Source organism: Salvelinus sp. IW2-2015, linkage group LG33 (genome assembly GCF_002910315.2).
Source record: "Salvelinus sp. IW2-2015 linkage group LG33, ASM291031v2, whole genome shotgun sequence".
In the NCBI taxonomy this organism is placed as follows: domain Eukaryota; kingdom Metazoa; phylum Chordata; class Actinopteri; order Salmoniformes; family Salmonidae; genus Salvelinus; species Salvelinus sp. IW2-2015.
The window spans coordinates 6,311,090-6,333,790 of NC_036872.1; the positions used below are offsets into that span (position 1 = coordinate 6,311,090).

Sequence of the window (22,701 nt, forward strand, 5' to 3'; positions counted from 1 at the left end):
AAAATACGAAATTCTCTCAGTTTTCCCACGTTCATTCAATATCATCACATTTTTTTGATGTTGTTGAAATGACATGGAAATAACCTTGATTCAACCAGTTTTTGCCCAGTCGGTTGCGCAATTGTATTTCAACTGTTTTGTCCAAATGTCTTTGAAGTTTAGTTCTCTGCTTCACATTGCGCACAGGTTGCTTAATTCTTTTGTAGCAAATAGCCCAACGACTCCTTCCCTTATTTGGATGTAGGGTAAAAGTTTATTGGTTTCACATGTTTCAAATTTCACACATTTGCATCCATTTTAGATCAAGTTTTTCAGGATAAAAACCCCCACATTAATTCTACCAGCTAATTAATCACAAGCTAAAATGTGTCTTCCTGAAATGTCTTGTTCTTGATATCAAGTTCTCCCCAACCATTCATGGGACATGTGTTCTTGTTTGTCAGGCTGACAGGTAAAGGGTGAAATAGTACATTATTGAGCTACACCAGGAACATTGAAGGTTAGAGTGGCCTATACCATTCTCCCACCATTCCATAACCATTATAGCTACAACCATTCTCAATGTAAGACGAACATGATGAAGCACCTTCAATACATGCTTTTTCTTCTTCTTCGAATTAACCGCTCACGCTGTCTGTGATTTTTAGTACTCTGTGACCGTTGTTCCCTTGAGTTTGATGGGGGAATTATTTTCAGTCGTTCCGAAATGTGGATAATGCATTTTTTATTTTATTGCATACGCTCAGAATAAATGTATGTTTGCTGGCAAAATGTATCACTGAATGTGAAGTGAAATAAACCTGTAAATGTCAAATAAAAGTCTGCCAATTGAGTTCCCATGACTCAATGCCATGATTTGGTAACCTCACTACGCAACAGTTGGAAGAAATAAAGCAAGAAATGCCATTGCCGTGTCTCAATGTGGTGTCATCCATATTATGTTATATTACAGGTAACTACCAAAATTAGGGAAACAGTTGAGTAAATGAGGGATACAAAGTATATTGAAAGCAGGTGCTTCCACACAGGTGTGGAATATCCCATCATGCATGTATAAAAATGCTGGGTAAGCCATTATTTTGGCTACGCCCCACAATCCACAGAGCACAAGTGGTCACTGGGTGGATTGATAGGCAGTCACCAGATTTCAACCCAATTGAAAACTTGGGGAAGATTCTGGAGCAGCGCACGAGACAGCGTTTTCCACCTACAACAAAACGCCAAATTACGGAATTTCTCCTGGAAGATTGGTGTCGCATCCCCCGGATAGACTTCCAGACACTTGTAGAATCTGTTCCAAGGTACATTGAAGCTGTACTGGCTTGTTTTGGCCCAAGGCATTGCAAAGACACTTTATGTTGCTGTTTCCAGTTATTTTCGCAGTGCAGTACAGTACCTTGCAAAAGTATTCATCCCCATTGGTGCTTTTCCTATTTTGTTGCATTCCAACCTGTAATTTAAATCGATTTTTATTTGGATTTCATGTGATGGACATACACAAAATAGTCCAAATTGGTGAAGTAAAATGAAGAAGAAAAAAAGGTTTCCTAAAAATTAAAAATTAAATGGAAAAGTGGTTCGTGCATATGTATTCACACCTTTTACAATGAAGCCCCTAAATAAGAAATGGTGCAACCGATTACCTTCAGAAGTCACATAATTAGTTAGATTGCACACAGGTGGACTTTATTTAAGTGTCATATGATCTGTCACATGATCTCAGTATATATACAGCTGTTCTGAAAGGCCCCAGAGTCTGCAACACCACTAAGCAAGCGGCACCATGAAGACCAAGGAGCTCTCCAAACAGGTCAGGGACAAAGTTGTGGAGAAGTACAGATCAGGGTTGGGTTATACAAAAATATCCAAAACTTTGAACATCCCACGGAGCACCATTAAATCCATTATTAAAAAATTGGAGAGTATGGCCCCACAACAAACCTGCCGAGAGAGGGCCGCCCACCAAAACTTACAGACCAGGCAAGGAGGGCATTATTCAGAGAGGTAACAAAGAGACCAAAGATAACCCTGAAGGAGCTGCAAAGCTCCACAGTGGAGATTGGAGTATCTGTCCATAGGACCACTTTAAGCCGTACTCCACAGAACTGGGCTTTACGGAAGAGTGGCCAGAAAAAATCCAGTGCTTAAAGAAAAAAATAAGCAAACACGTTTGGTGTTCGCCAAAAGGCATGTGGGAGACTCCCCAAACATATGGAAGAAGGTACTCTGGTCAGGTGAGACTAAAATTTAAGTTTTGGCCATCAAGGAAAATGTCTGGTGCAAACCCAACATCTCTCATCACACTGAGAACAACATCCCCACAGTGAAGCATGGTGGTGGCAGCATCATGTTGTGGGGATGTTTTTCATTGGCAGGGACTGGGAAACTGGTCAGAATTTAAGGAATGATGCATGGCGCTAACTACAGGGATATTCTTGAGGAAAACCTGTTTCAGTCTTCCAGAGATTTCAGACTGGGACGGGGGTTCCCCTTCCAGCAGGACAATGACCCTAAGCATACTGCTGAAGCAACACTCGAGTGGTGGGGAAACATTTAAATGTCTTGGAATGGCCTAATCAAAGCCAAGACCTCAATCCAATTTTGAATCTGTGGTATGACTTAAATATTGCTGTACACCAGCGGAACCCATCCTACTTGAAATGGCTGGAGCAGTTATGCCTTGAAGAATGGGCAAAAATCCCAGTGGCTAGATGTACCAAGCCAATAGAGACATACCCCAAGATAATTGCAGCTGTAATTCCTGCACAAGGTGGCTCTACAAAGTATTGACTTTGGGGGGGGTGAAGAGTTATGCACGCTAAAGTTTTCTGTTTTCTTGTCTTATTTCTTGTTTGTTTCACAATAAAACATATTTTGCATCTTCAAAGTGGTAGACATGTTGTGTAAATCAAATGATACAACCACCCCAAAAATCTATTTTAATTCCAGGTTGTAAGGCAACAAAATAGGAAAAAGGGGGGTGAATACTTTTGCAAGCCACTGTAGCTCAATGACACCAGACATTAATTGAGACTCTCGCAGTCATTGTCTGGGGACCGTTGGTTCATTTTCTGTAAATACACAGTACAAGTCAAAAGTTTGGACACACCATTCGAGGGTTATTCTTTATTTGTACTATTTTCGAGAATAATAGTGAAGACATCAAAATTATGAAATAACACGCATGAAATCATGTAGTAACCAAAAAAGTGTTAAATAAATTGAAGTATGTTTTATATTTGAGATTCTTCAAAGTAGCCACTCTTTGCCTTGATGACAGCTTTACACACTCTTGGCACTCTTTGGAATGCATTTCAATTAACACGTGTGCCTTGTTAAAAATTAATTTGAGGAAATTATTTCATTGTTAATGCGTTTATGCCAATCCGTTGTATTGTGACAAGGTAGGGTTGGTATACAGAAGATAGCCCTATTTGGTAAAAGACCAAGTCCATATTATGGAAAGAACATCTCAAATAAGCAAAGGGAAACAACAGTCCATCATTACTTTAAGACATGTAGGTCAGTCAATACGGAACATTTCAAGAACTTTGAAAGTTTCTTCAAGTGTAGTCGCAAAAACCATCAAGTGCTATGATGAAACTGGCTGTTATGAGGACCGCCACAGGAATGAAAGACCCAGAGTAACAACTGCTGCAGAGGATACATTTGTTAGAAATTGCAGCCCAAATAAATGCTTCACAGAGTTCAAGTAACATCTCAACCCAATTGAGATGGTTTGGGATGAGTTGGACTGCAGAGTGAAGGAAAAGCATCTGTGTGAACTCCTTCAAGATTGTTGGAAAATCATTCCAAATGAAGCTGGTTGAGCAATTGCCAAGAGTGTGCAAAGCTGTCATCAAGGCAAAGGGTGGCTACTTTGAAGAATCTCAAATATAAAACATATTTTGTTTTGTTTAAAACTTTTTTGGTTACTACATGATTCCATATGTGTTATTTCATAGTTTTGATGTCTTCACTATTATTCTACAGTGTAGAAAATAGTAAAATAGTAAAATCCCTTGAATGAGTAGGTGTGTCCAAACATTTGACTGGTACTGTATGTTAACCAACGATAGGGTTGAGGTCAGGGCTCTGTCCAGGCCTATCAAGTTATTCCATACTGATCTCAACAAACCATTTCTGTATGGACCTCGTTTTGTGCCCGAGGGCATTGTCATGCTGAAACAGGAAAGGGCCTTCCCCAAACTGTTGCCACAAAGTTGAAAGCACAGAATCGTCTAGAATGTCATTGTATTTTGTAGCGTTAAAATTTCCCTTTACTGGAACTAAGGGGCCTGGCACGAAACATAAACATAAACACAACCCCAGATTATTCCTCCTCCATCAAACTTTACAGTTGGCACTATGCATTATGGCAGGTAGCGTTCTCCTGGCATCCGCCAAATCCAGATTCATTTGTCGGACTGCCAGATGGTGAAGCGTGATTCATTGCTCCAGAGGACGCGTTTAAACTGCTCCAGAGTCCAATGGCAGCGAGCTTTACACCACTCCAGCCTACGCTTGGCATTGTGCATGGTGATCTTAGGCTTGTGTGTGGCTGCTCGGCGATGGAAACCCATTTCATGAAGCTCCCGACGAACAGTTATTGTGCTGATGTTGCTTCCAGAGGCAGTTTGGAACTCAGTAGTGAGTGTTGCAACCGAGGACAGACAAGTGTTAAGTGCTATGCGCTTCAGCACTCGGTGGTCCCGTTCTGTGAGCTTGTGTGGCCTACCACTTCGCGGCTGAGACGTTGTTGCTCCGAGACGTTTCCACTTCACAATAACAGCACTTACAATTGACCGGGGCAGCTCAAGCAGGGCAGACATTTCACAAACTGACTTGTCGGAAAGGTGGCATTCTTTGATGATGCCACGTTAAAAGTCATTGAGCTCTTCAATAAGGCCATTCTACTGTAAATGTTTGTCTATGGAGATTGCATGGCTGTGTGCTTGATTTTATACACTTGTCTGCAAAAGGTGTGGCTGAAATAGCCAAATCCATTCATTTGAAGGACTTTCCACATACTTTTGTATATATAGTGTATCAGTTTTTATATTTTGTCTACCATGTTCAGTTATCAAGGTGAAGGGCATACATGGAGAGAAATGGACAAACACAATAAAGTCACACCAGAACATCAGGGTAACTAAGAAAGCCAGTCATTTTACTGAATTCTCTGCAAAATACAAATATCTTTTCCCCAGCAGAAGGAACTTTGATTTTAGGATCCAGACTTTTTCACTACATACAGCTGAATCAAGTCCTATGAGATACAGAGATGTGGCTTTAATATAATAATATCTTATCTTCAAGTGGCAACAAAGGCCAGCTTATGCCACAGAGAGCTGCTTTTGGTTTCCAAACACTAACTTCAGACCTCTCCAACGTTTAGATTTCTAGAAGCTACATCAGTTATTACAGACTGTTAAGCATTTTTAGCTACTCATTTTGTCCCGACCTTTTTTTAATGTATACAACTAAAATAAAGAAAACCGCAAACATGGTGGAGCAATCAAATAATCTCAAGTGAATAGTTGGTAATAGTTGGCAATGGTATACCACATGACTGTACAAGTGTATGTATACCACATTACTGTACAAGTGTGTGGTCTTCCCTTTGCACTAGACGTGACCGATCAAACGGTAGCTGAGGTACTGGGGTGAGTCAATTAGAGGAACCAGTATAGAGGGTAATACAGAATAATGGCATGACAACTGATCAACAGGTGAAGAAATACAGAAGCTTCAAATCCATAACCAAAATAAAATATGAAATAAATCAAGCATGCTCAATGTCTTTGCTTACACAATATCAATAAATGCCACCTACACCTCAAAAAACACACCACAGCTAAAATAAAGGGAGCTCTTGGTGTGGTGTATTCCGTAATTCACGAGTGAGCAAGTGGTACAAAACAGCAAAGTAACTCAATCAGCTGAATTAACAAAAGTGGGATTTGGAAAACATACTTTTCCATGTTACTCAATGAATATACAAAAAAATGACACTTTTGTTTTATGATTTTAACTGCAGTTCTCAAGGAAATGCGTTCTGATAACACGACACCATAGCTACTAAGTACTAGCTACTATACCTACCATGTCTCAAGGAGGACGTGTAATGGCATTCTCAACCTCTATCAGCTATGAACAGTATGACCAAATCAAATTGAAATGGGAAACCAATTCTACATTTTGAGCAAATGCTTTTATTGTTGTTTTTTTTCTCCAATGCTTGCAATAACCATAAATGAACGTGAAAATTAAAGTTGAATAATATTACAACACAGAAATGCCACTGGCTTTGGTTTTCCACACATATGCTGCCTGAAATATCATGTTTTTTTTTAACCATTTGTATTGAATTTAAAAAAAGAAGAAAGAACACGTTAGGGGCTCTGCCCCTGTTTCTGACTACACAGACTGTATACAGTAACAACATAGTGAACTCGCATGAAATATGCACATAGAAATACCATAACACTTGAGTGACAACAGACTGAGGAGTGAGAGGCAGAGAGAAATGTGACTAGTTTCATGTTAAAAAAAATATATATATATATATATATTTGTCTGAAATCAACTGTTGTACTTCTCCCAAACCAGCATGTACATTTTTCCTACAACATCTTGTTTGAATGCTTCATGTTACACTGCTGAGGAGGTTGTGGAACACTGAGCTGGTGATTGTACTGAGTGGGGTCAAATATGACACAGCTCCTTGTGATTAACAATAGACCACCGATATACTCAACAGCTTGATCATTTGACACAAATACAATTTGGAACTTTCAAATAAATATTGTAATCTGGACTTATGTGGTGTCCTGCACACAAGTTTGGGGTCTCATTGTAATAATTGGCAAAGGATTTGCAGTGAAAAGAGGAAATAAAATGTTCAAAATATACCGAATTACATGGGCCAAAGTCCCATCAAAGAGGATGTTGGTGGATATTGTTGTAGAAACTGTGAGTATCATGACACATGCACAGATGGGCCACAATGGGTGATGTCAAAAACGTTCATTTGGCATGACACATGTCACCTGCATGGGCATTAACCCCAAGTTCCAATCCCCACACAGTTTCCACAAATATGTTGTTTGTCAGCAAAGAGATCTATCTTTCTGAAGTTACTCACAAACACAACTCTGTTCAACTGGTTCTCAAGGTTAGACTAAATACGCCTCTGAACAGCACTGTCCCAGGCTCAAATAAAACAAAAAAACAGACAATATGTGCAATTGCACATAGAAAACTCCACTAAGAAAGAAAAGAAAAAACATTATTATATATATTTATATATTAGAAAGCTATACACAAGCATGTTAATTTCACAGATTTTTTTTTTTTTTTTTAAGATTCTTAATATTATCATTATTATATATAATTAGAAACACGTTTAAAAACGAAACCTCTAGAAAGAGAAAACAGTTCAGCTAAGCATGGGTTCTCAGTCTGTTTTCATGGCTTAGGGTTTTTTAATTTCTCATCGGACTATCCGTCTTATATTAGCAAAGCTATCAAAAAACACATTCTGGCTTATAGAAACTACAAAAAGCCACAAAATTGCTTTGCATTGTATTCCTTTCATATGAAAATATAAGCAAGTCTATCGTACAACAGTTTTTTTTTTTACTGAATATTTCATACAAGACCGAGGGTTTCTTGATTCAACTAACATGGCTCTTGGGTAAAAGGATGGTCCTATCAATGTGCTCCGTGTTTGATGAGGAGCTTTATGTTTAGCATGGGTTCTCTCATCTTGGTTCCTCACATCTACCAATGGGCCTGCGGGGTATACCTGTACAATCCTTCAAATGTTGCATATTAGCTTTCATTTTGTATATGAATCATCTGTAATGTATAGCCACGTTTGACCCCTCCCCTTTGCCCCTGCCCCCTCTATTTACATAAATACGTTGAACCTGCAACATGACATCATCTATCGTAACATACATTTTGCAAGGGAGAACTACGGAGAAAGGTAGCAATGCAATTGACTCTGTACACATGTTGACCAACTTGACCAATGTTGACCAACTCAAGTGCTAGGCTGTTCGCTCAGCAACATATGCTCTCAATTTTCCTCTAGTCACTGATTATCACGGAGGCAAGTTGTAAGTACTTTTACAAAACAGAGTACCTGACTTTTTTGTTGTTTATTTGTACACATACACACACGTGTAAATATATATGCATCATTTCTTTCTCACACGGCACAAATAATGCATAGCTCCCCACCAAAAATATCCCTAAGCCCAACCAACACCAATTTTTTTCTTGGATCACCAGTCCCATCCCCACTGCTTTATAGAACTTCAATATGTATAGCACACATACTCCGCAAAAAGAAAACATTACAGTTCAATTTAGAAAAGCGTCCCCCCCTTCCTCCAATGAAACAGAGAGAGAGAGAGAAAAAGAGAGAGAGCATGGGGTCTGGAGGTGAGTGACGTGTCGCGTGGTGATACAGAGGGCGATGGTGTCGAGGCATCATTACGTCGCAGGGCTTGGGCAACGGCCAAAGCTGGGCTATCATGTGGCCCACCCTTCGGACAGGCGCACACGTTTGACCGAGGGACTCTCGCGCTCGTCCATGGCGGGCCGAGACAGTCCCAGTGGAGAGTGGAACTCGTTCCTGTGCTCGTCCCGGTCGCTGCCCTCATGGGAGCTGCTGCAGCTGCTCAGGCTGTCGACAGGGGAGTGGCCCGAGTCCTGGCGGGACGACGGGTTATGTTGCTGATGGATGCCGTAGCACAACGGTGTGCTACCTGTGCGATCTCTAGGAGGAGAAACAGGTTCGGACTTGATGTGCAGGCTTTGAGCAGAAGGCATGGAGAGATTTGAACTCTGACATAAGTGATTGCTATTGCAATTTCTGTAGGAAGGAAAGGAAACACAAGGGGTAAAGAAACATGATCATGCACCCGCAGTTACACACAGGCACACACGTTTACTCCAAATCTTCCCATTCATATATCATATCTAGTCAAAAAATATCAATATGTATCAGTATTTTCACTATAGTTTTGCCAACAAGCTTCATTTCAATATCCGTCCCTCTTCTCTTTGATTTGTCTACTGCTTGTTTGTATTTCCAAATACTCACCCTAGCTGACTGAGGGCCGAATGCTGCATGTTCTGGAGGTGTTGTTGTTGCCAACCGCTCATGGAGCCCAGGTGGAGGGAGCTACCACTGTTAAAGCCGGACAGGGAGGATAGGTCTGCACTGCTCAGCGAGTATTCTACACAGACATACACAGAGAGAGAAGGCAACCAGTCAAAACCAGTTCAGGCCAGTTCAAACAGGTTTGTAAAGTACATTCGTTTTGAATTATGGCTACTGAAATGAATAGTATAACAGTCAATTTCTTTCTCCTTATACATTTTTTTCCAGCTGGGCCAACACAGGTGCCAATGAGTCACAAAGTGGCTGTGGGAGTGTTGCATTGAGGGATATATGTGTATGAACAGCACCACCTGCTGTTAGGTTTTTGAAATTAAATGTTTTTAACGTCACATTACGATGAAGCCATGTTTCAGGGCCGGACAACTTATTATTACCTGATTTTGCATTAAAATGTTATATTTATTAGATAATGAGCATGCTTGCATTAACTATCATGTCCGTGAAGTCATGCAAATCTGTATGTATGAGATATAGATCTTATCAAATCAATAAGAATCAAATAAATCCTAAAATAAAAATATATATAGCGGGGCTAGTGTGTGCCATGTATAGTTCACTTTCCAGACTCATTGATACCCTGAACGTAGTAACAAGGACACACACACTGATGTAGAGTGTATATGTGACAAAGACTGTGTTTGTATGTATGTGCATGTGTATGTGTGTTTCTGTCGAACATGTGTTAAAGCAGTGGTACTTACCAGTACCGTATGAAGTGGAGATGGCTGATGGGTAACCGCCCATGCCTTGTCCTGGTAGGGTGGGCGTTGCTACTGAAACCACAGGGGTGGCCAATGACTGTGCTGACTGGGAGTTGTTTATTCTCTGGTTCTATGAGGGGAAGAGAAAAAGAGAGAGACGGAAAAGCATGAGTGCCATCACAAATAAAGTCAGCACCAAAGAAAAAAAAGAGAATAAAAATAGACTTAGTGGTTTTGTTTTTTTTGCTCCGCAGATGCTAGAAGAATGAACAAGATGCCAGCTTCTTGGAAATTAATCACTTGACACGCGGCACTGCTGAACCCTGCCAACCCTATCATTTACCACCCCTTCTGAGGTTCCGCTGTCTCTATAGTAACCCTGCTGGTCTCCACGGCAACAGAAAGACGGCTGGGAGAGGCACTTTATTGTGGCAGGGTGGTGCAGAAATTATGGCGGTTTAATGCCATATAAAAGGGTTCCTTTTGTTGCCTTTCATTTCCTGGTTCTGAGAGAGGGGAAGCATGTATGCTAAGGTGCCATGCAACGCCCCTCAAGCAGACATAGAAGGAAAGAATGAGGGAGGGGGTTGAAATGAGGGGGATGAGAGAGGAAAGATGATAGGATGCAATGACTCAGACATGCCACTAGGTGTCACCCTAGGTCCTGGCTAAACGCCCCCCCTTCATCTCAACATGTACAACGCATGCCGCAGATCATGGAAGTTGCCCCTTTGTGGACAACGAGGATCATCTTACTCTTTACTTCAATCCTAACCTTAACATCGTAAAAAGTAATCACTGACCTTTGAGCAGCAACACAATTACACCCATAGAATTATAAGGCACTGGTTCAGTTAGGGTTGATGTACTTCTATTGTTAAAGCATAATGACTAGTCTCCCTTCTATCCAACTGAGGATGGTGGATGACATCTGTGTTTGGAGATTGTTATTATTTTTGGTTGCTAGTTTGAGTGACGGGCCAACTTACCAATAGCAGATTGACATCCTCAGACTGACGGCATTAGAGGGGAGGGCGATACATTCAAATTAGTTTCATTGGATGGAGGTAGCAGGTGGGTGTGGTTCTAAGGATGGAACTGCTAGTAGTGAGGCTACTAAACAGAAGCTCATTTAAAAAAGGAAATGTATTATTACTACTGTACTCCACTAACAGGCTATCTATCTTATTAAAATCATAACTTATGACAGCACATATATCGGACAGCTTCAGCCACTTAAAATAAACACTCAATAAGATAATAGAACACATAGAAAGAAAATCAACTGAAGGGACATATGTAAAAAAGTACAAACAGGGGTGAGGGGGGATGGGATCAGGACTGGAACTGGGCCTGGGGGTAAAGTGAATGAGCAACTCACCATGGAGGGCATGTTGTTCTTGGCTCCAGGGGGGATGAGCACGCGCAGGTCTGGCTTGCGGTTGTTCATGCCCAGGTTCATGGGTGGGGGAGACTTGGCCTGCATGCTCTTGTTCATGCTACCCGGAGAGGCCAGCAGACCGGGCGAGTTACGGTGGTGGTTCCCGTAGCCGTTGCCTAATGAGAAGAGAGGGAGACGAGAGAGAGAGCGAGCCATCAATTTTACTGTTCAAAAGACCGTCATTACTGTCTGATTGTCTTCAGACAACAGTAGCATGTTAAAGCATGTTTGGCGTATTCAGCGCTGCTAAAGACGGCACCGAAGAGGATGGCTGACATTTTACATGCCCGTAACCAATTGTGCTATTCAGTGAATTTTTTTGCGTTGTTTGTAACTTATTTTCAAACTTATTTTGTACATAATGTTGCTGCTACTGTCTCTTATGACCGAAAATAACTTCTGGACATCAGAACTGGGACTATTCACCAGGAACTGGAAGAAGATTTTTCCTTTAACGAGTTAACGAGGCCCAGATCCCCGTCACATGCGTGAAGAAAAGACAGAGGAAAAGAGAACGCAGATTGGGCTGCCTTTTGAGAATCCGTAGGCGAGCGAGTAAACTCCCACTGCCATCAATTCTACTTGCTAACATGTAATCATTGGAAAATAAAATCGATGACCTACGATTATCCTACCAACGGGATATTAAGAACTGCAATATCTTGTGTTTCACCGAGTCGTGGCTGAACGACGACATGGATAACACAGAGCTGGAGGCATTTTCAATGCACCGGCAGAACAGAGAAGATACGTCTGGTAAGACAAGGGGTAGGGCTGTGTGTCTTTTTGTCAACAACAACTGGTGAGCGATGTCTAATATTAAAGAAGTCTCGAAGTATTGTCCCTTATGATAAGCTGTAGACCAAATGATCTACCAAGAGAGTTCTCATCTATATTATTTGCAGCCGTCTATTTACCACCACAGACCGATGCTGGCACTAAGACAGCAACTCAACCAACTCTATAAGGCCATAAGCAAACAAGACAATGCCCACCCAGAAGCAGCGCTTCTAGTGGCTGGGGACTTAAATACAGACAAACTTAAATCAGTTTTCCAAATTTTTACCAGCATGTCACATGTGCAACCAGAGGAAAAAAACTCTAGACCACCTTTACTCCACACACAGTATTGCATACAAAGCTCTCCCCCGCTCTCCATTTGGTAAATCTGACCATAATTCTATCCTCCTGATTCCTGCTTACAAGCAAAAACTAAAGCAGGAAGTACCAGTGACTCGCTCAATAAGGAAGTGGTCAGATGAAGTGGTCAGGACTGTTTTGCTAGCACAGACTGGAATATGTTCTGGGATTCATCCAATGGCACTGAGAAGTATACCACCTCAGTCATCGACATCATCAATAAGTGCATCGACGACGTCGTCCCCACAGTGACCCTACGTACATATCCCAACCAGAAGCCATGGATCACAGGCAACATCCGCATCAAGCTAAAGGCTAGAGCTCCCGCATTCACTAATCCACACTGGACACTAATCCAGACGCCTATAAGAAATCCCGCTATGCACTCAGACGAACCATCAAACAAGCAAGCGTCAATACAGGATTAAGATTGAATCCTACTACACCGGCTCTGATGCTCGTCGGATGTGACAGGGCTTGAAAACTATTACAGACTACAAAGAGTAGCCCAGACGCAAGCTGCCCAGTGATGCGAGCCTACCAGACGAGCTAAAGGCCTTTTATGCTCGCTTCGAGGCAAGCTACGCTGAAGCATTCACGAGAGCACCAGCTGTTCTGGATGACTGTGTGATAACGGTCTCGGTAGCGAATGTGAGCAAGACCTTTAAACAGGTCAACATTCACAAGGCCGTGGGGCCAGATGGATTACCAGGACGTGTACTCAAAGCATGCGAGGACCAACTGGCAAGTGTCTTCACTGACATTTTAAACCTCTCCCTGACTGAGTCTGTAATATCTACATGTTTCAAGCAGACCACCATTGTCCCTGGCCTAAGGAAGCGAAGGTAACCTGCCTAAATTCGCATACCGTCCCAACAGATCCACAGATGACGCAATCTCAATCGCACTCTACACTGCCCTTTCCCACCTGGACAAAATAAACACCTATGTGAAAATGCTGTTCATTGACTAGAGCTCAGCGTTCAACACCATAGTGCCCATGACCCTGGGACTAAACACCTCCCTCTGCAACTGGATCCTGGACTTCCTGATGGGTCGTCCCCAGGTGGTAAGGGTAGTCAACAACACATCTGCCACGCTGATCCTCAACATTGCGGCCCCTCAGCGGTGTGTACTTAGTCCCCTCCTGTACTCCCTGTTCACCCATAACTGTGTGGCCAAACACGACTCCAACACCATCATTAAGTTTGCTGACAACACAACAGTCGTAGGCCTGTCGTAGGCCAACGATGAGACAGCCTATAGGGAGGAGGTAAGAGAACTGGCAGTGTGATGCCAGGCAAACAACCTCTCCCTCAATGTGAGCAAGACAAAGGAGCTGATCGCGGACTAGAGGAAAAGGCCGAACAGTCCCCCATTAACATCAACGGGGCTGTAGTGGAGCGGGTCGAGAGTTTCAAGTTCCTTGGTGTCCACATCACCAACGATGGTCCAAATACACCAAGACAGTCGTGAAGAGGGCACAACAAAACCTTTTCCCCATCAGGAGACTGAAGAGATTTGGCATGGGTCCCCAGATCCTCAAAAAGTTCTACAGCTGCACCATCGAGAGCATCCTGACCGGTTGCATCACCACGCTACAGAGGTGCTACAGAGGGTAGTGCGTACGGCCCAGTACACCACTGGGGCCAAGCTTCCTGCAATCCAGGACCTATATAATAGGCGATGTCAGAGGGAAGCCCATAAATTTGAGAGAGCTTCCAGTCACCTAAATCATAGACTGTTTTCCTTGCTACCGCACTTCAAGCAGTACCAGACCTCCAAGTCTAGGACCAAAAGGTTCCTTAACAGCTTCTACCCCCAAGCCATAAGACTGCTGAATTATTAATAAAATGGCCACCGGACTATTATATTGACCCCCCTCCATTTGTTTTGTACACTGCTGCTAGTCATTGTTTATTATCTATGCATAGTCACTTCATCCCTACCTACATGTACAAATTATCTCTAACCTGTACCTCCACACACTGACTCGGTACCAGCACCCCCTGTATAAAGCCTCGTTATTGTTATGTTATTGTGTTACTTTTTATTATTTTTTACTTTAGTTTATTTGGTAAATATTTTCTTAACTAACAGTGCAGTTCAAGAAGAGTTAAGGGCTTGTAAGTAAGCATTTCACGGTAAGGTCTACACTTGTTGTATTCGGCGCATGTGACAAGCAAAGTTTGATTTGATGCTGTACTGCGGAAACCATTACTTCAAATATTCAAATTATTCAACTAGTGGAGGAGTGGATATGCTACTGTCCTAGAGCCAGAGAGAGAGGTCACTTTCACCCAGTTGATCCCACACAATTCTCCCATCTCCACCTGATTTGGCTGGTTTGTGAGGACATATTCTTTCCTTTCTTAGAGAAATGTCCATTTTACCTCTGTCACTGTCATTTACCCTGCATCTAGCCAGCGAGTCGTGTTAAAAACATCAAATTATGACCTAGGAGACCACAAAGGGACAGGACCCATCATTTGGCCATCAGCGCTAAACACATGTGTTGCCTCTTCTAGACAAAGACCCTGCTTCGGGGTAGACACCCAATCCACATTCCTCCTCCGACAGACTGACTGGAGGACTGAGTTTAGCACCCACGCCACACACAAACCAGTGGGGCACCCTCCCAGCAACATCCCATTAAAAACGAGAGAGAGTGAGCAGTGTATATGCTTTGTTTCTAACCCAATCCCGCAGCCTGCTTTTCCCCCCCATTCCGAGGGGTAGAACAGAGAGCGCAGTATGGACGTTTCCCACTTGAAAGAGGGGCAGGAATTATACGTTAGACATAAATGAATTTCCTAATCATATACTCCAGGGGAAAATGAGTCGCAGATGTCTTCCTGGGCAATTTCCCCCGCTGATCTTTGTTTAATTTGAGAGCGAGGTTTTTGTTGTTTGGAAATGAAAAGTCTCGAAAGCTCAATTTGAACAAACTGAAGAGTAAACGACCGCTAGCGGTGAAAGAAAATGAGGCTGTGACAAAAAACAACAACTAGAAAAACAGTGTGTGTGTGTGTGTGTGTGTGTGTGTGTGTGTGTGTGTGTGTGTGTGCGTGCGTGCGTGCGTGCGTGCGTGCGTGTGTGCGCGTGCGCGCACGTGCGTGTCTGCATGCTTGGATCCCTATGTGCAAAATTGTGTTACTATAGTGTCAGAGTTTATGTGAGTATCAAATAGCACTTGTCTGTGTGCGTGTGACTTTGAATGTGTCTATTACTGTACATGTCAACGATGAACGCATGTGTCCATTGAGGTGTGCCTGTGCATGACAGCGTACGTGTGCACAGAGCACGTGTATGGATGCACCTGTGCGTTTTGTATGGGAGCCTCTCCTAGAGCCACTCCATCCAGCTGCCTCATCAGCTCTGCTTGCCTCTCTCTCATCCTCATCGCTGGACTATTGTGCCGGGGAGTGAGCCCACGTGGAGAGACATGAATAGCGAATCAAAACAGCCGGAAAAGACTAGAAAATATCGGAGAATTACGTGTAGAAAAACCGAGACTGTCCAAAACATCCCAGGCTAAAAAACGTGAACGTGACAGCTATCAATGTATGTCGGGTCAAGTCAAGGTAAGGCTGTTACTGTACAGCCCATCTGATTCATAGCTCCCGGCCCAGAGGCTGAGTGTACGGTGAGGAGGGGATTTCAGGCAGCCATTTTAGGACAACAGCTCAGGCTGTAAATATGACTGGAGACTGGCAATAGCCCAGGAGATGGGCTTTATTACTTAAGGCAGGCAATTGGCAAGCGATATGGATGCTAGAGGTTCTCTACAGCTGCTAGTGACTGGTTTACAGTAGGTTGATCTGAACTGAAGACACTTGGATTATATCATGGATTGGGTACGGATCTTAACAACTTGGCTACAGATAGGCAAATACAGTAGCGAGCATCTGACTACAGACGTGCAGCAGCTCTGTGAGTCCAAGGCATCAAGACACGATCGTCCCGACACTGACAGTCAAACCTTTCCTCTTCGCCCGCTACCACCTCGCGCTGCAGAATAGAGCAGTGAGTTGAGGCAGACAAGAAGCAACCGTTTTGAGGAAGTACCAAAAAATGGAAACTCGCTGCCCAGATAAGAGTCAGCGACATCATCCGATTTGAAGTGGAGATGCAAAGGTGAAGGCTATTTATGTAGGCAGAGGAAGTCTGGGGATGCCAAACTGTGACTGTACGCTAACACACTGGCTGCCTTGCCTAAAGGTGCATCTCTGAACTTTTAACGTGTGCCTATTGGGCCTCATGCACACACACGCACACAGACAGACAGACAGACACATACACACATGGCTGGTGTGGTTAAACCAATGTACATTTAACTGTTACTGAACAATTTCTGATGTCCTGTTGTGGTCTAACGGGCGAGTTCCATCCCACTTTCGATACGCAGGCACTTCCGTTGAGGTTTGGCCTAACGTGCATTGAAATCTGAATCCACCAACTGAACTATGGCGCCATGCTAGTTAGCTAACTAACACCTTCTACTGTATCTATGCAGGCAATGGACAAAGATATAGGGATCATTGAGCTTTTTCTGTAAGAATAGGCCTTGTGTCTTCGTCTCAAGGCTCTTGTCTTGGACGAGAGGATTGGCAAACAGGACAGAGTGCATCTATGTTTCTGTAGAGCTGTGCCAGGGTCTATTCTGTGTACTGTATATCTACACTGTACAAACATTGTTATTTCCATGACATAGACTGACCAGGTGAATCCAGGTGAATCCAGGTGAATCCCTTATTGATGTTACTCGTTAAATCCACTTCAATAAGTGTACAGTCGTGGCCAAAAGTTTTGAGAATGACACAAATATACATTTGCACAAAGTCTGTTGCCTCAGTTTGTATGATGGCAATTTGCATATACTCCAGAATGTTATGAAGAGTGATCAGATGAACTGCAATGAATTGTGTTTAATTGCAATTAAGTCCCTCTTTGTCATGCAAATTAACTGAATCCCAAAAAACATTTCCACTGCATTTCAGCCCTGCCACAAAAGGACCAGCTGACATCATGTCAGTGATTCTCTCGTTAACACAGCTGTGAGTGTTGATGAGGACAAGGCTGGAGATCACTCTGTCATGCTGATTGAGTTCAAATAACAGACTGGAAGCTTCAAAAGAAGGGTGGTGCTTGGAATCATTGTTCTTCCTCTGTCAACSATGGTTAGCTGCAAGGAAACACGTGCTGTCATCATTGTTTTGCACAAAAAGGGCTTCACAGGCAAGGATATTGCTGCCAGTACGATTGCACATAAATCAACCATTTATCGCATCATCAAGATCTTCAAGGAGAGCGGTTCAATTGTTGTGAAGAAGGCTTCAGGGCACCCAAGAAAGTCCAGCAAGCGCCAGGACCGTCTCCTTAAGTTGATTCAGCTGTGGGATCGGGGCACCACCAGTACAGAGCTTGCTCAGGAATGGCAGCAGGCAGGTGTGAGTGCATCTGCACGCACAGTGAGGCGAAAACTTTTGGAGGATGGCCTGGTGTCAAGAACGGCAGCAAAGAAGCCACTTCTCTCCAGGATAAACAGGAGAGAAGGAAAAATATCAGGGACAGACTGATATTCTGCAAAAGGTACAGGGATTGAACTGCTGAGGACTGGGGTAAAGTCCTTTCTCTGATGAATCCCCTTTCCGATTGTTTGGGGCATCCGGAAAAAAACTTGTCCGGAGAAGACAAGGTGAGCATTACCACCAGTCCTGTGTCATGCCAACAGTAAAGCATCCTGAGACCATTCATGTGTGGGGTTGCTTCTCAGCCAAGGGAGTGGGCTCACTCACAATTTTGTCGAAGAACACAGCCATGAATAAAGAATGGTACTTTTGACACATGTCAAAAGTACCATTACATCCTCAGAGAGCAACTTCTCCCAACCATCCAGGAACAGTTGGTTGACGAACAATGCCTTTTCCAGCATGATGGAGCACCTTGCCATAAGGCAAAAGTGATAACTAAGTGGCTCGGGGAACAAAACATTTATATTTTGGGTCCATGGCCAGGAAACTCCCCAGACCTTAAACCCATTGAGAACTTGTGGTCAATCCTCAAGAGGCAGGTGGACAAACAAAAACCCACAAATTCTGACAAACTCCAAGCATTGATTATGCAAGAATGGGCTGCCATCAGTCAGGATGTGGCCCAGGGTGGATTGCAGAGGTTTTGAAAAAGAAGGGTCAACACTGCAAATATTGACTCTCTGCATCAACTTCATGTAATTGTCAATAAAAGCCTTTGACACTTATGAAACGCTTGTAATTATACTTCAGTATTCCATAGTAACATCTGTCAAAAATATCTAAAGACACTGAAGCAGCAAACTTTGTGGAAATTAATATTTGTGTCATTCTCAAAACTTTTGGCCACGACTGTAGATGAAGGGGAGGAGATAGGTTAAAGAAGGATTTTTAAGCCTTGAGACAATTGAGACATGGATTGTGTATGTGTGCCATTCAGATGGTAATGGGCAAGACAAAAGATTTAAGTGCCTTTGTACGGGGTATGGTAGTAGGTGCCAGGCGCACCGGTTTGTGTAAAGAACTGCAACGATGCTGGGTTTTTCACACTCAACAGTTTCCCTTGAGTATCAAGAATGGTCCACCACCCAAAGGACATCCAGCCAACTTGATACAACTGTGGGAAGCATTGGAGTCAACATGAGCCAACATCCCTGTGGAACGCTTTCGACACCTTGGAGAGTACACGCCCTGACAAATTGGGGCTGTTCTGAGGGCAAAAGGGGGTACAACTCAATATTAGGAAGGTATTCCTAATGTTTTCTACACTCAGTGTATGTGTGTGTGTGTGTGTGTGCGTGTGCGTGTGTGTGTGTGTGTGTGTGCCAGGCCTGTGTGCATGTGCGGGTGTGTGTGCGTTTGCCTATGACCTGTGGAGATATAGAGAGAGACAATGAGAGCAGGTCGATGAAGGGTGTCCCACTCCCAGCTTTAGAACACCTTCCATGTCCATTTGTGTATTTACAGTATGTAGCTGTCAGCAGCGGTTTGATCTCTGCCTGCTTGTTTCACCATGTAGGAGAATGAACCAGCCCCTGTCACCTCTCACCTCGATCATTCATACCTTTCTCTCTCTCCTTCTCTCCATCTAACTCTCTCTTTCCCAAGCTGGCAAAGGGGTTGAAAGATGAGACACACTCACATAGAGATGTAAAAATGCAAGCACACACACACACACACACGAGCCAGCACCACACACACACACACACACACACACACACACACACACACACACACACACACACACACACACACACACACACAGAGAGAGAGATACACGCACGTCCCTGCCACACCGCTTTTACACCAAGGACGTGACAACTCGCCCTTCCAGTATCAAACTGTGTCATGTGTTGCTTATCAATCAAATCTGTCTAACAATGTTGGCACCCGTGGCATGAGTGGCACAAGGGGCTCTGTGTGTGTTTCTCTAAGAACGAGGGACATTTGATAAGAAAATCAAACGTCTGCAGCAAACACTAGGTCAAAACACTCACCACTGACAATCTGCTTTTCAAAGCAAAAGCGAACAAATAACCTCACACTGAGTCACACACAACCCAGAACATCATTAAAACCTATGACCGGCTTCACAGAACGCTTCCATCTGTGTCTCTCCCTGTTTCTCCTCCTGCACACATGAATGGCTGAATATTCATCATGTGGTTTTTCCCCCTGTAAGATTTAAGAGGGACTTTAATGGAATATTTTTTAGTTCCACATGAATCTCTCTCCATGGCGTGTTTTCACCGCGGCTGAGCGCACTGGGTCCTCACAGAGTGCCTCTATTCATTGCCGCGGCGACACAAAGGCTACATTTGAAGCACGCTCTGGAGCACGCTGCCGACGGAACACACACTACAACAAACGACTCTGTTGTGTGTGTGTGTGAGTGTGTGAGGGGCCAGACAGAGGGACCGGGCTCTGACCCCTACCAGGGAGCCCTGGGGACCAGACAGGGCTGCCCAGCTGTGCTCCCTTGACCCCCCCCCCCTACCCCTTACTGAGAAACTAACCCCCCAGACCCAGTCTAATACTCCCCCCTCTCCTTCTGCTGTCTGTGCCCTATCTGCGAGGGCTTCACCAATTGCCTATTGGCTGACTATAAGACAAACCGTTGAATATCATCTGTACAGCAAATTGTGACCACATATAACCCCACAAACACACATGTACATCCATTCAAACTCATGCAAATAAATGCAGACACACACAAACACATGGCCTGATTTACTTTCCACAGGAACATTATGGCATGGCGAGCCACGCTCATGTTAAATGTATTTTGCTCAAGACATATGATAGTAGATAGCCTATTAATGAGTTAAAATATCCAAACAAAATTAGACGTATGTGTGTTGTCAAGATAGAGGAAATAAACAGTGGTTAAAGGGTCGTATAATGCAGTGTGATGATGCTCGGTCATTAAGACATAGCGCGCACACATCCACACACATCCACACACACACACACACACACACACCACACACACACACACACACACACACACACACACACACACACACACACACACACACACACACACACACACACACACACACACACACACACACACACACAACACACACATGACACATTATAGTGCCCTCAAAGCTCATCAATAAGCTAAGGACCCTGGGACTAAACACCTCTCTCTGCAACTGGATCCTGGACTTCCTGACGGGCCGCCCCCAGGTGGTAAGGGTAGGTAACAACACATCCGCCACTCTGATCCTCAACACAGGGACCCCTCAGGGGTGCGTGCTCAGCCCCTCCTGTATCCCTGTTCACTCATGACTGCACGGCCAGGCACGACTCCAACACCATCATTAAATTTGCCGATGACACAACAGTGCTAGGCCTGATCACCGACAACAACGAGACAGCCTATAGGGAGGAGGTCAGAGACCTGGCCGTGTGGTGCCAGGACAACAACCGCTCCCTCAACGTGAATAGACAAAGGAGAAGATTGTGGACTACAGGAAAAGGAGGACCGAGCACGCCCAAATTCTCATTGACGGGGCTGCTGTGGAGCAGGTTGAGAGCTTCAAGTTCCTTGGTGTCCACATCACCAACAAACTAACATGGTCCAAGCACACCATGACAGTCGTGAAGCGGGCACGACAAAACCTATTCCCCCTCAGGAGACTGAAAAGATTTGGCATGGTTTCTCAGATCCTCAAAAGTTTCTACAGCTGCACCTCGAGAGCATCCTGAGGTTGCATCACTGCCTGGTATGGCAACTGCTCAGCCTCCGACGCAATGCACTACAGAGGGTAGTGCGAACGCCCCAGTACATCACTGGGGCCAAGCTTTCTGCCATCCAGGACTTCTGTACCAGGCGGTGTCAGAGGAAGGCCCTGAAAATTGTGAAAGACTCCAGCCACCCTAGTCATAGATTGTTCTCTCTGCTACCAAACGGCAGGCGGTAGGGAGCACCAAGTCTAGGTCCAAGATGCTTCTAAACAGCTTCTACCCCCAAGCCATAAGACTCCTGAAAACTAGTCAAATGGCTACCCAGACTATTCACATTGCCACCCTCTCTCTACAACACTGCCACTCTCTGTTGTCATCTATGCATAGCCACTTTAATTACTTTACCTACATGTACTGTACTTACTACCTCAACTAACCGGCACCCCCTGTATATATTGTTATTTTTTACTGTCTCTCTTTAATTACTTGTTACTTTTATCTCTTATTCTTATCCGTATTTTTTGAAACTGCACTGTCGGTTAGGGGTTCGTAAGTCAGTATTTCACTGTAAGGTCTACACCTGTTGTATTCGGCGCATGTGACGAATACAATTTGATTTGATTTGACACACAGAAAGCGAGAGCAAAAGACGAAGAAGGATAATAAAAGCAAAGGCATAACACCTCTGATCCCTAAGATCCCTCAAACTCACATACACAGCACCTTCCCTTTTGCGATTGAATGTCTTCCTACCCCATCTATATTATTTTTCTTTCCCTTTTTCCACTTGTTAGAGAATTGCTGAGCCGAGACCAGGATGTACCACGGACACAGAACTGGACAAACATTCCCCGAGGAACTCCAAGACCATTAAAATAACACGTCAAGGACAGGAACTCAATTTTAGTTTAGGTTTCGTATTAGTCATGAGTTTAATGGCCTGGGTGGGAGAGTGGGTGCCCTGTGTATGTGTGTTTTATTCTGTGTGTGTGT

General features: G+C 43.7%; 1 protein-coding gene across 7 annotated transcripts in view; it reads right to left on the bottom strand.

Moving 5' to 3' along the window:
• Window positions 1-8,153: 8,153 nt before the first annotated feature.
• Window positions 8,154-22,701, bottom strand: part of mef2cb (myocyte enhancer factor 2cb) — a 106,263-nt gene continuing 91,715 nt past the window's right edge. For all 7 annotated transcript variants that reach the window (XM_023978490.2, XM_023978489.2, XM_023978488.2 and 4 more), the window contains 4 exons: window positions 11,282-11,457; window positions 9,901-10,030; window positions 9,119-9,254; window positions 8,154-8,887 (listed from right to left, as the gene is read on the bottom strand). In XM_023978490.2, coding sequence (XP_023834258.1) covers window positions 8,545-8,887; window positions 9,119-9,254; window positions 9,901-10,030; window positions 11,282-11,457 — 785 coding nt within the window. In that variant the 3' untranslated portion in view covers window positions 8,154-8,544. The remainder of the gene's footprint in view (window positions 8,888-9,118; window positions 9,255-9,900; window positions 10,031-11,281; window positions 11,458-22,701) is intronic.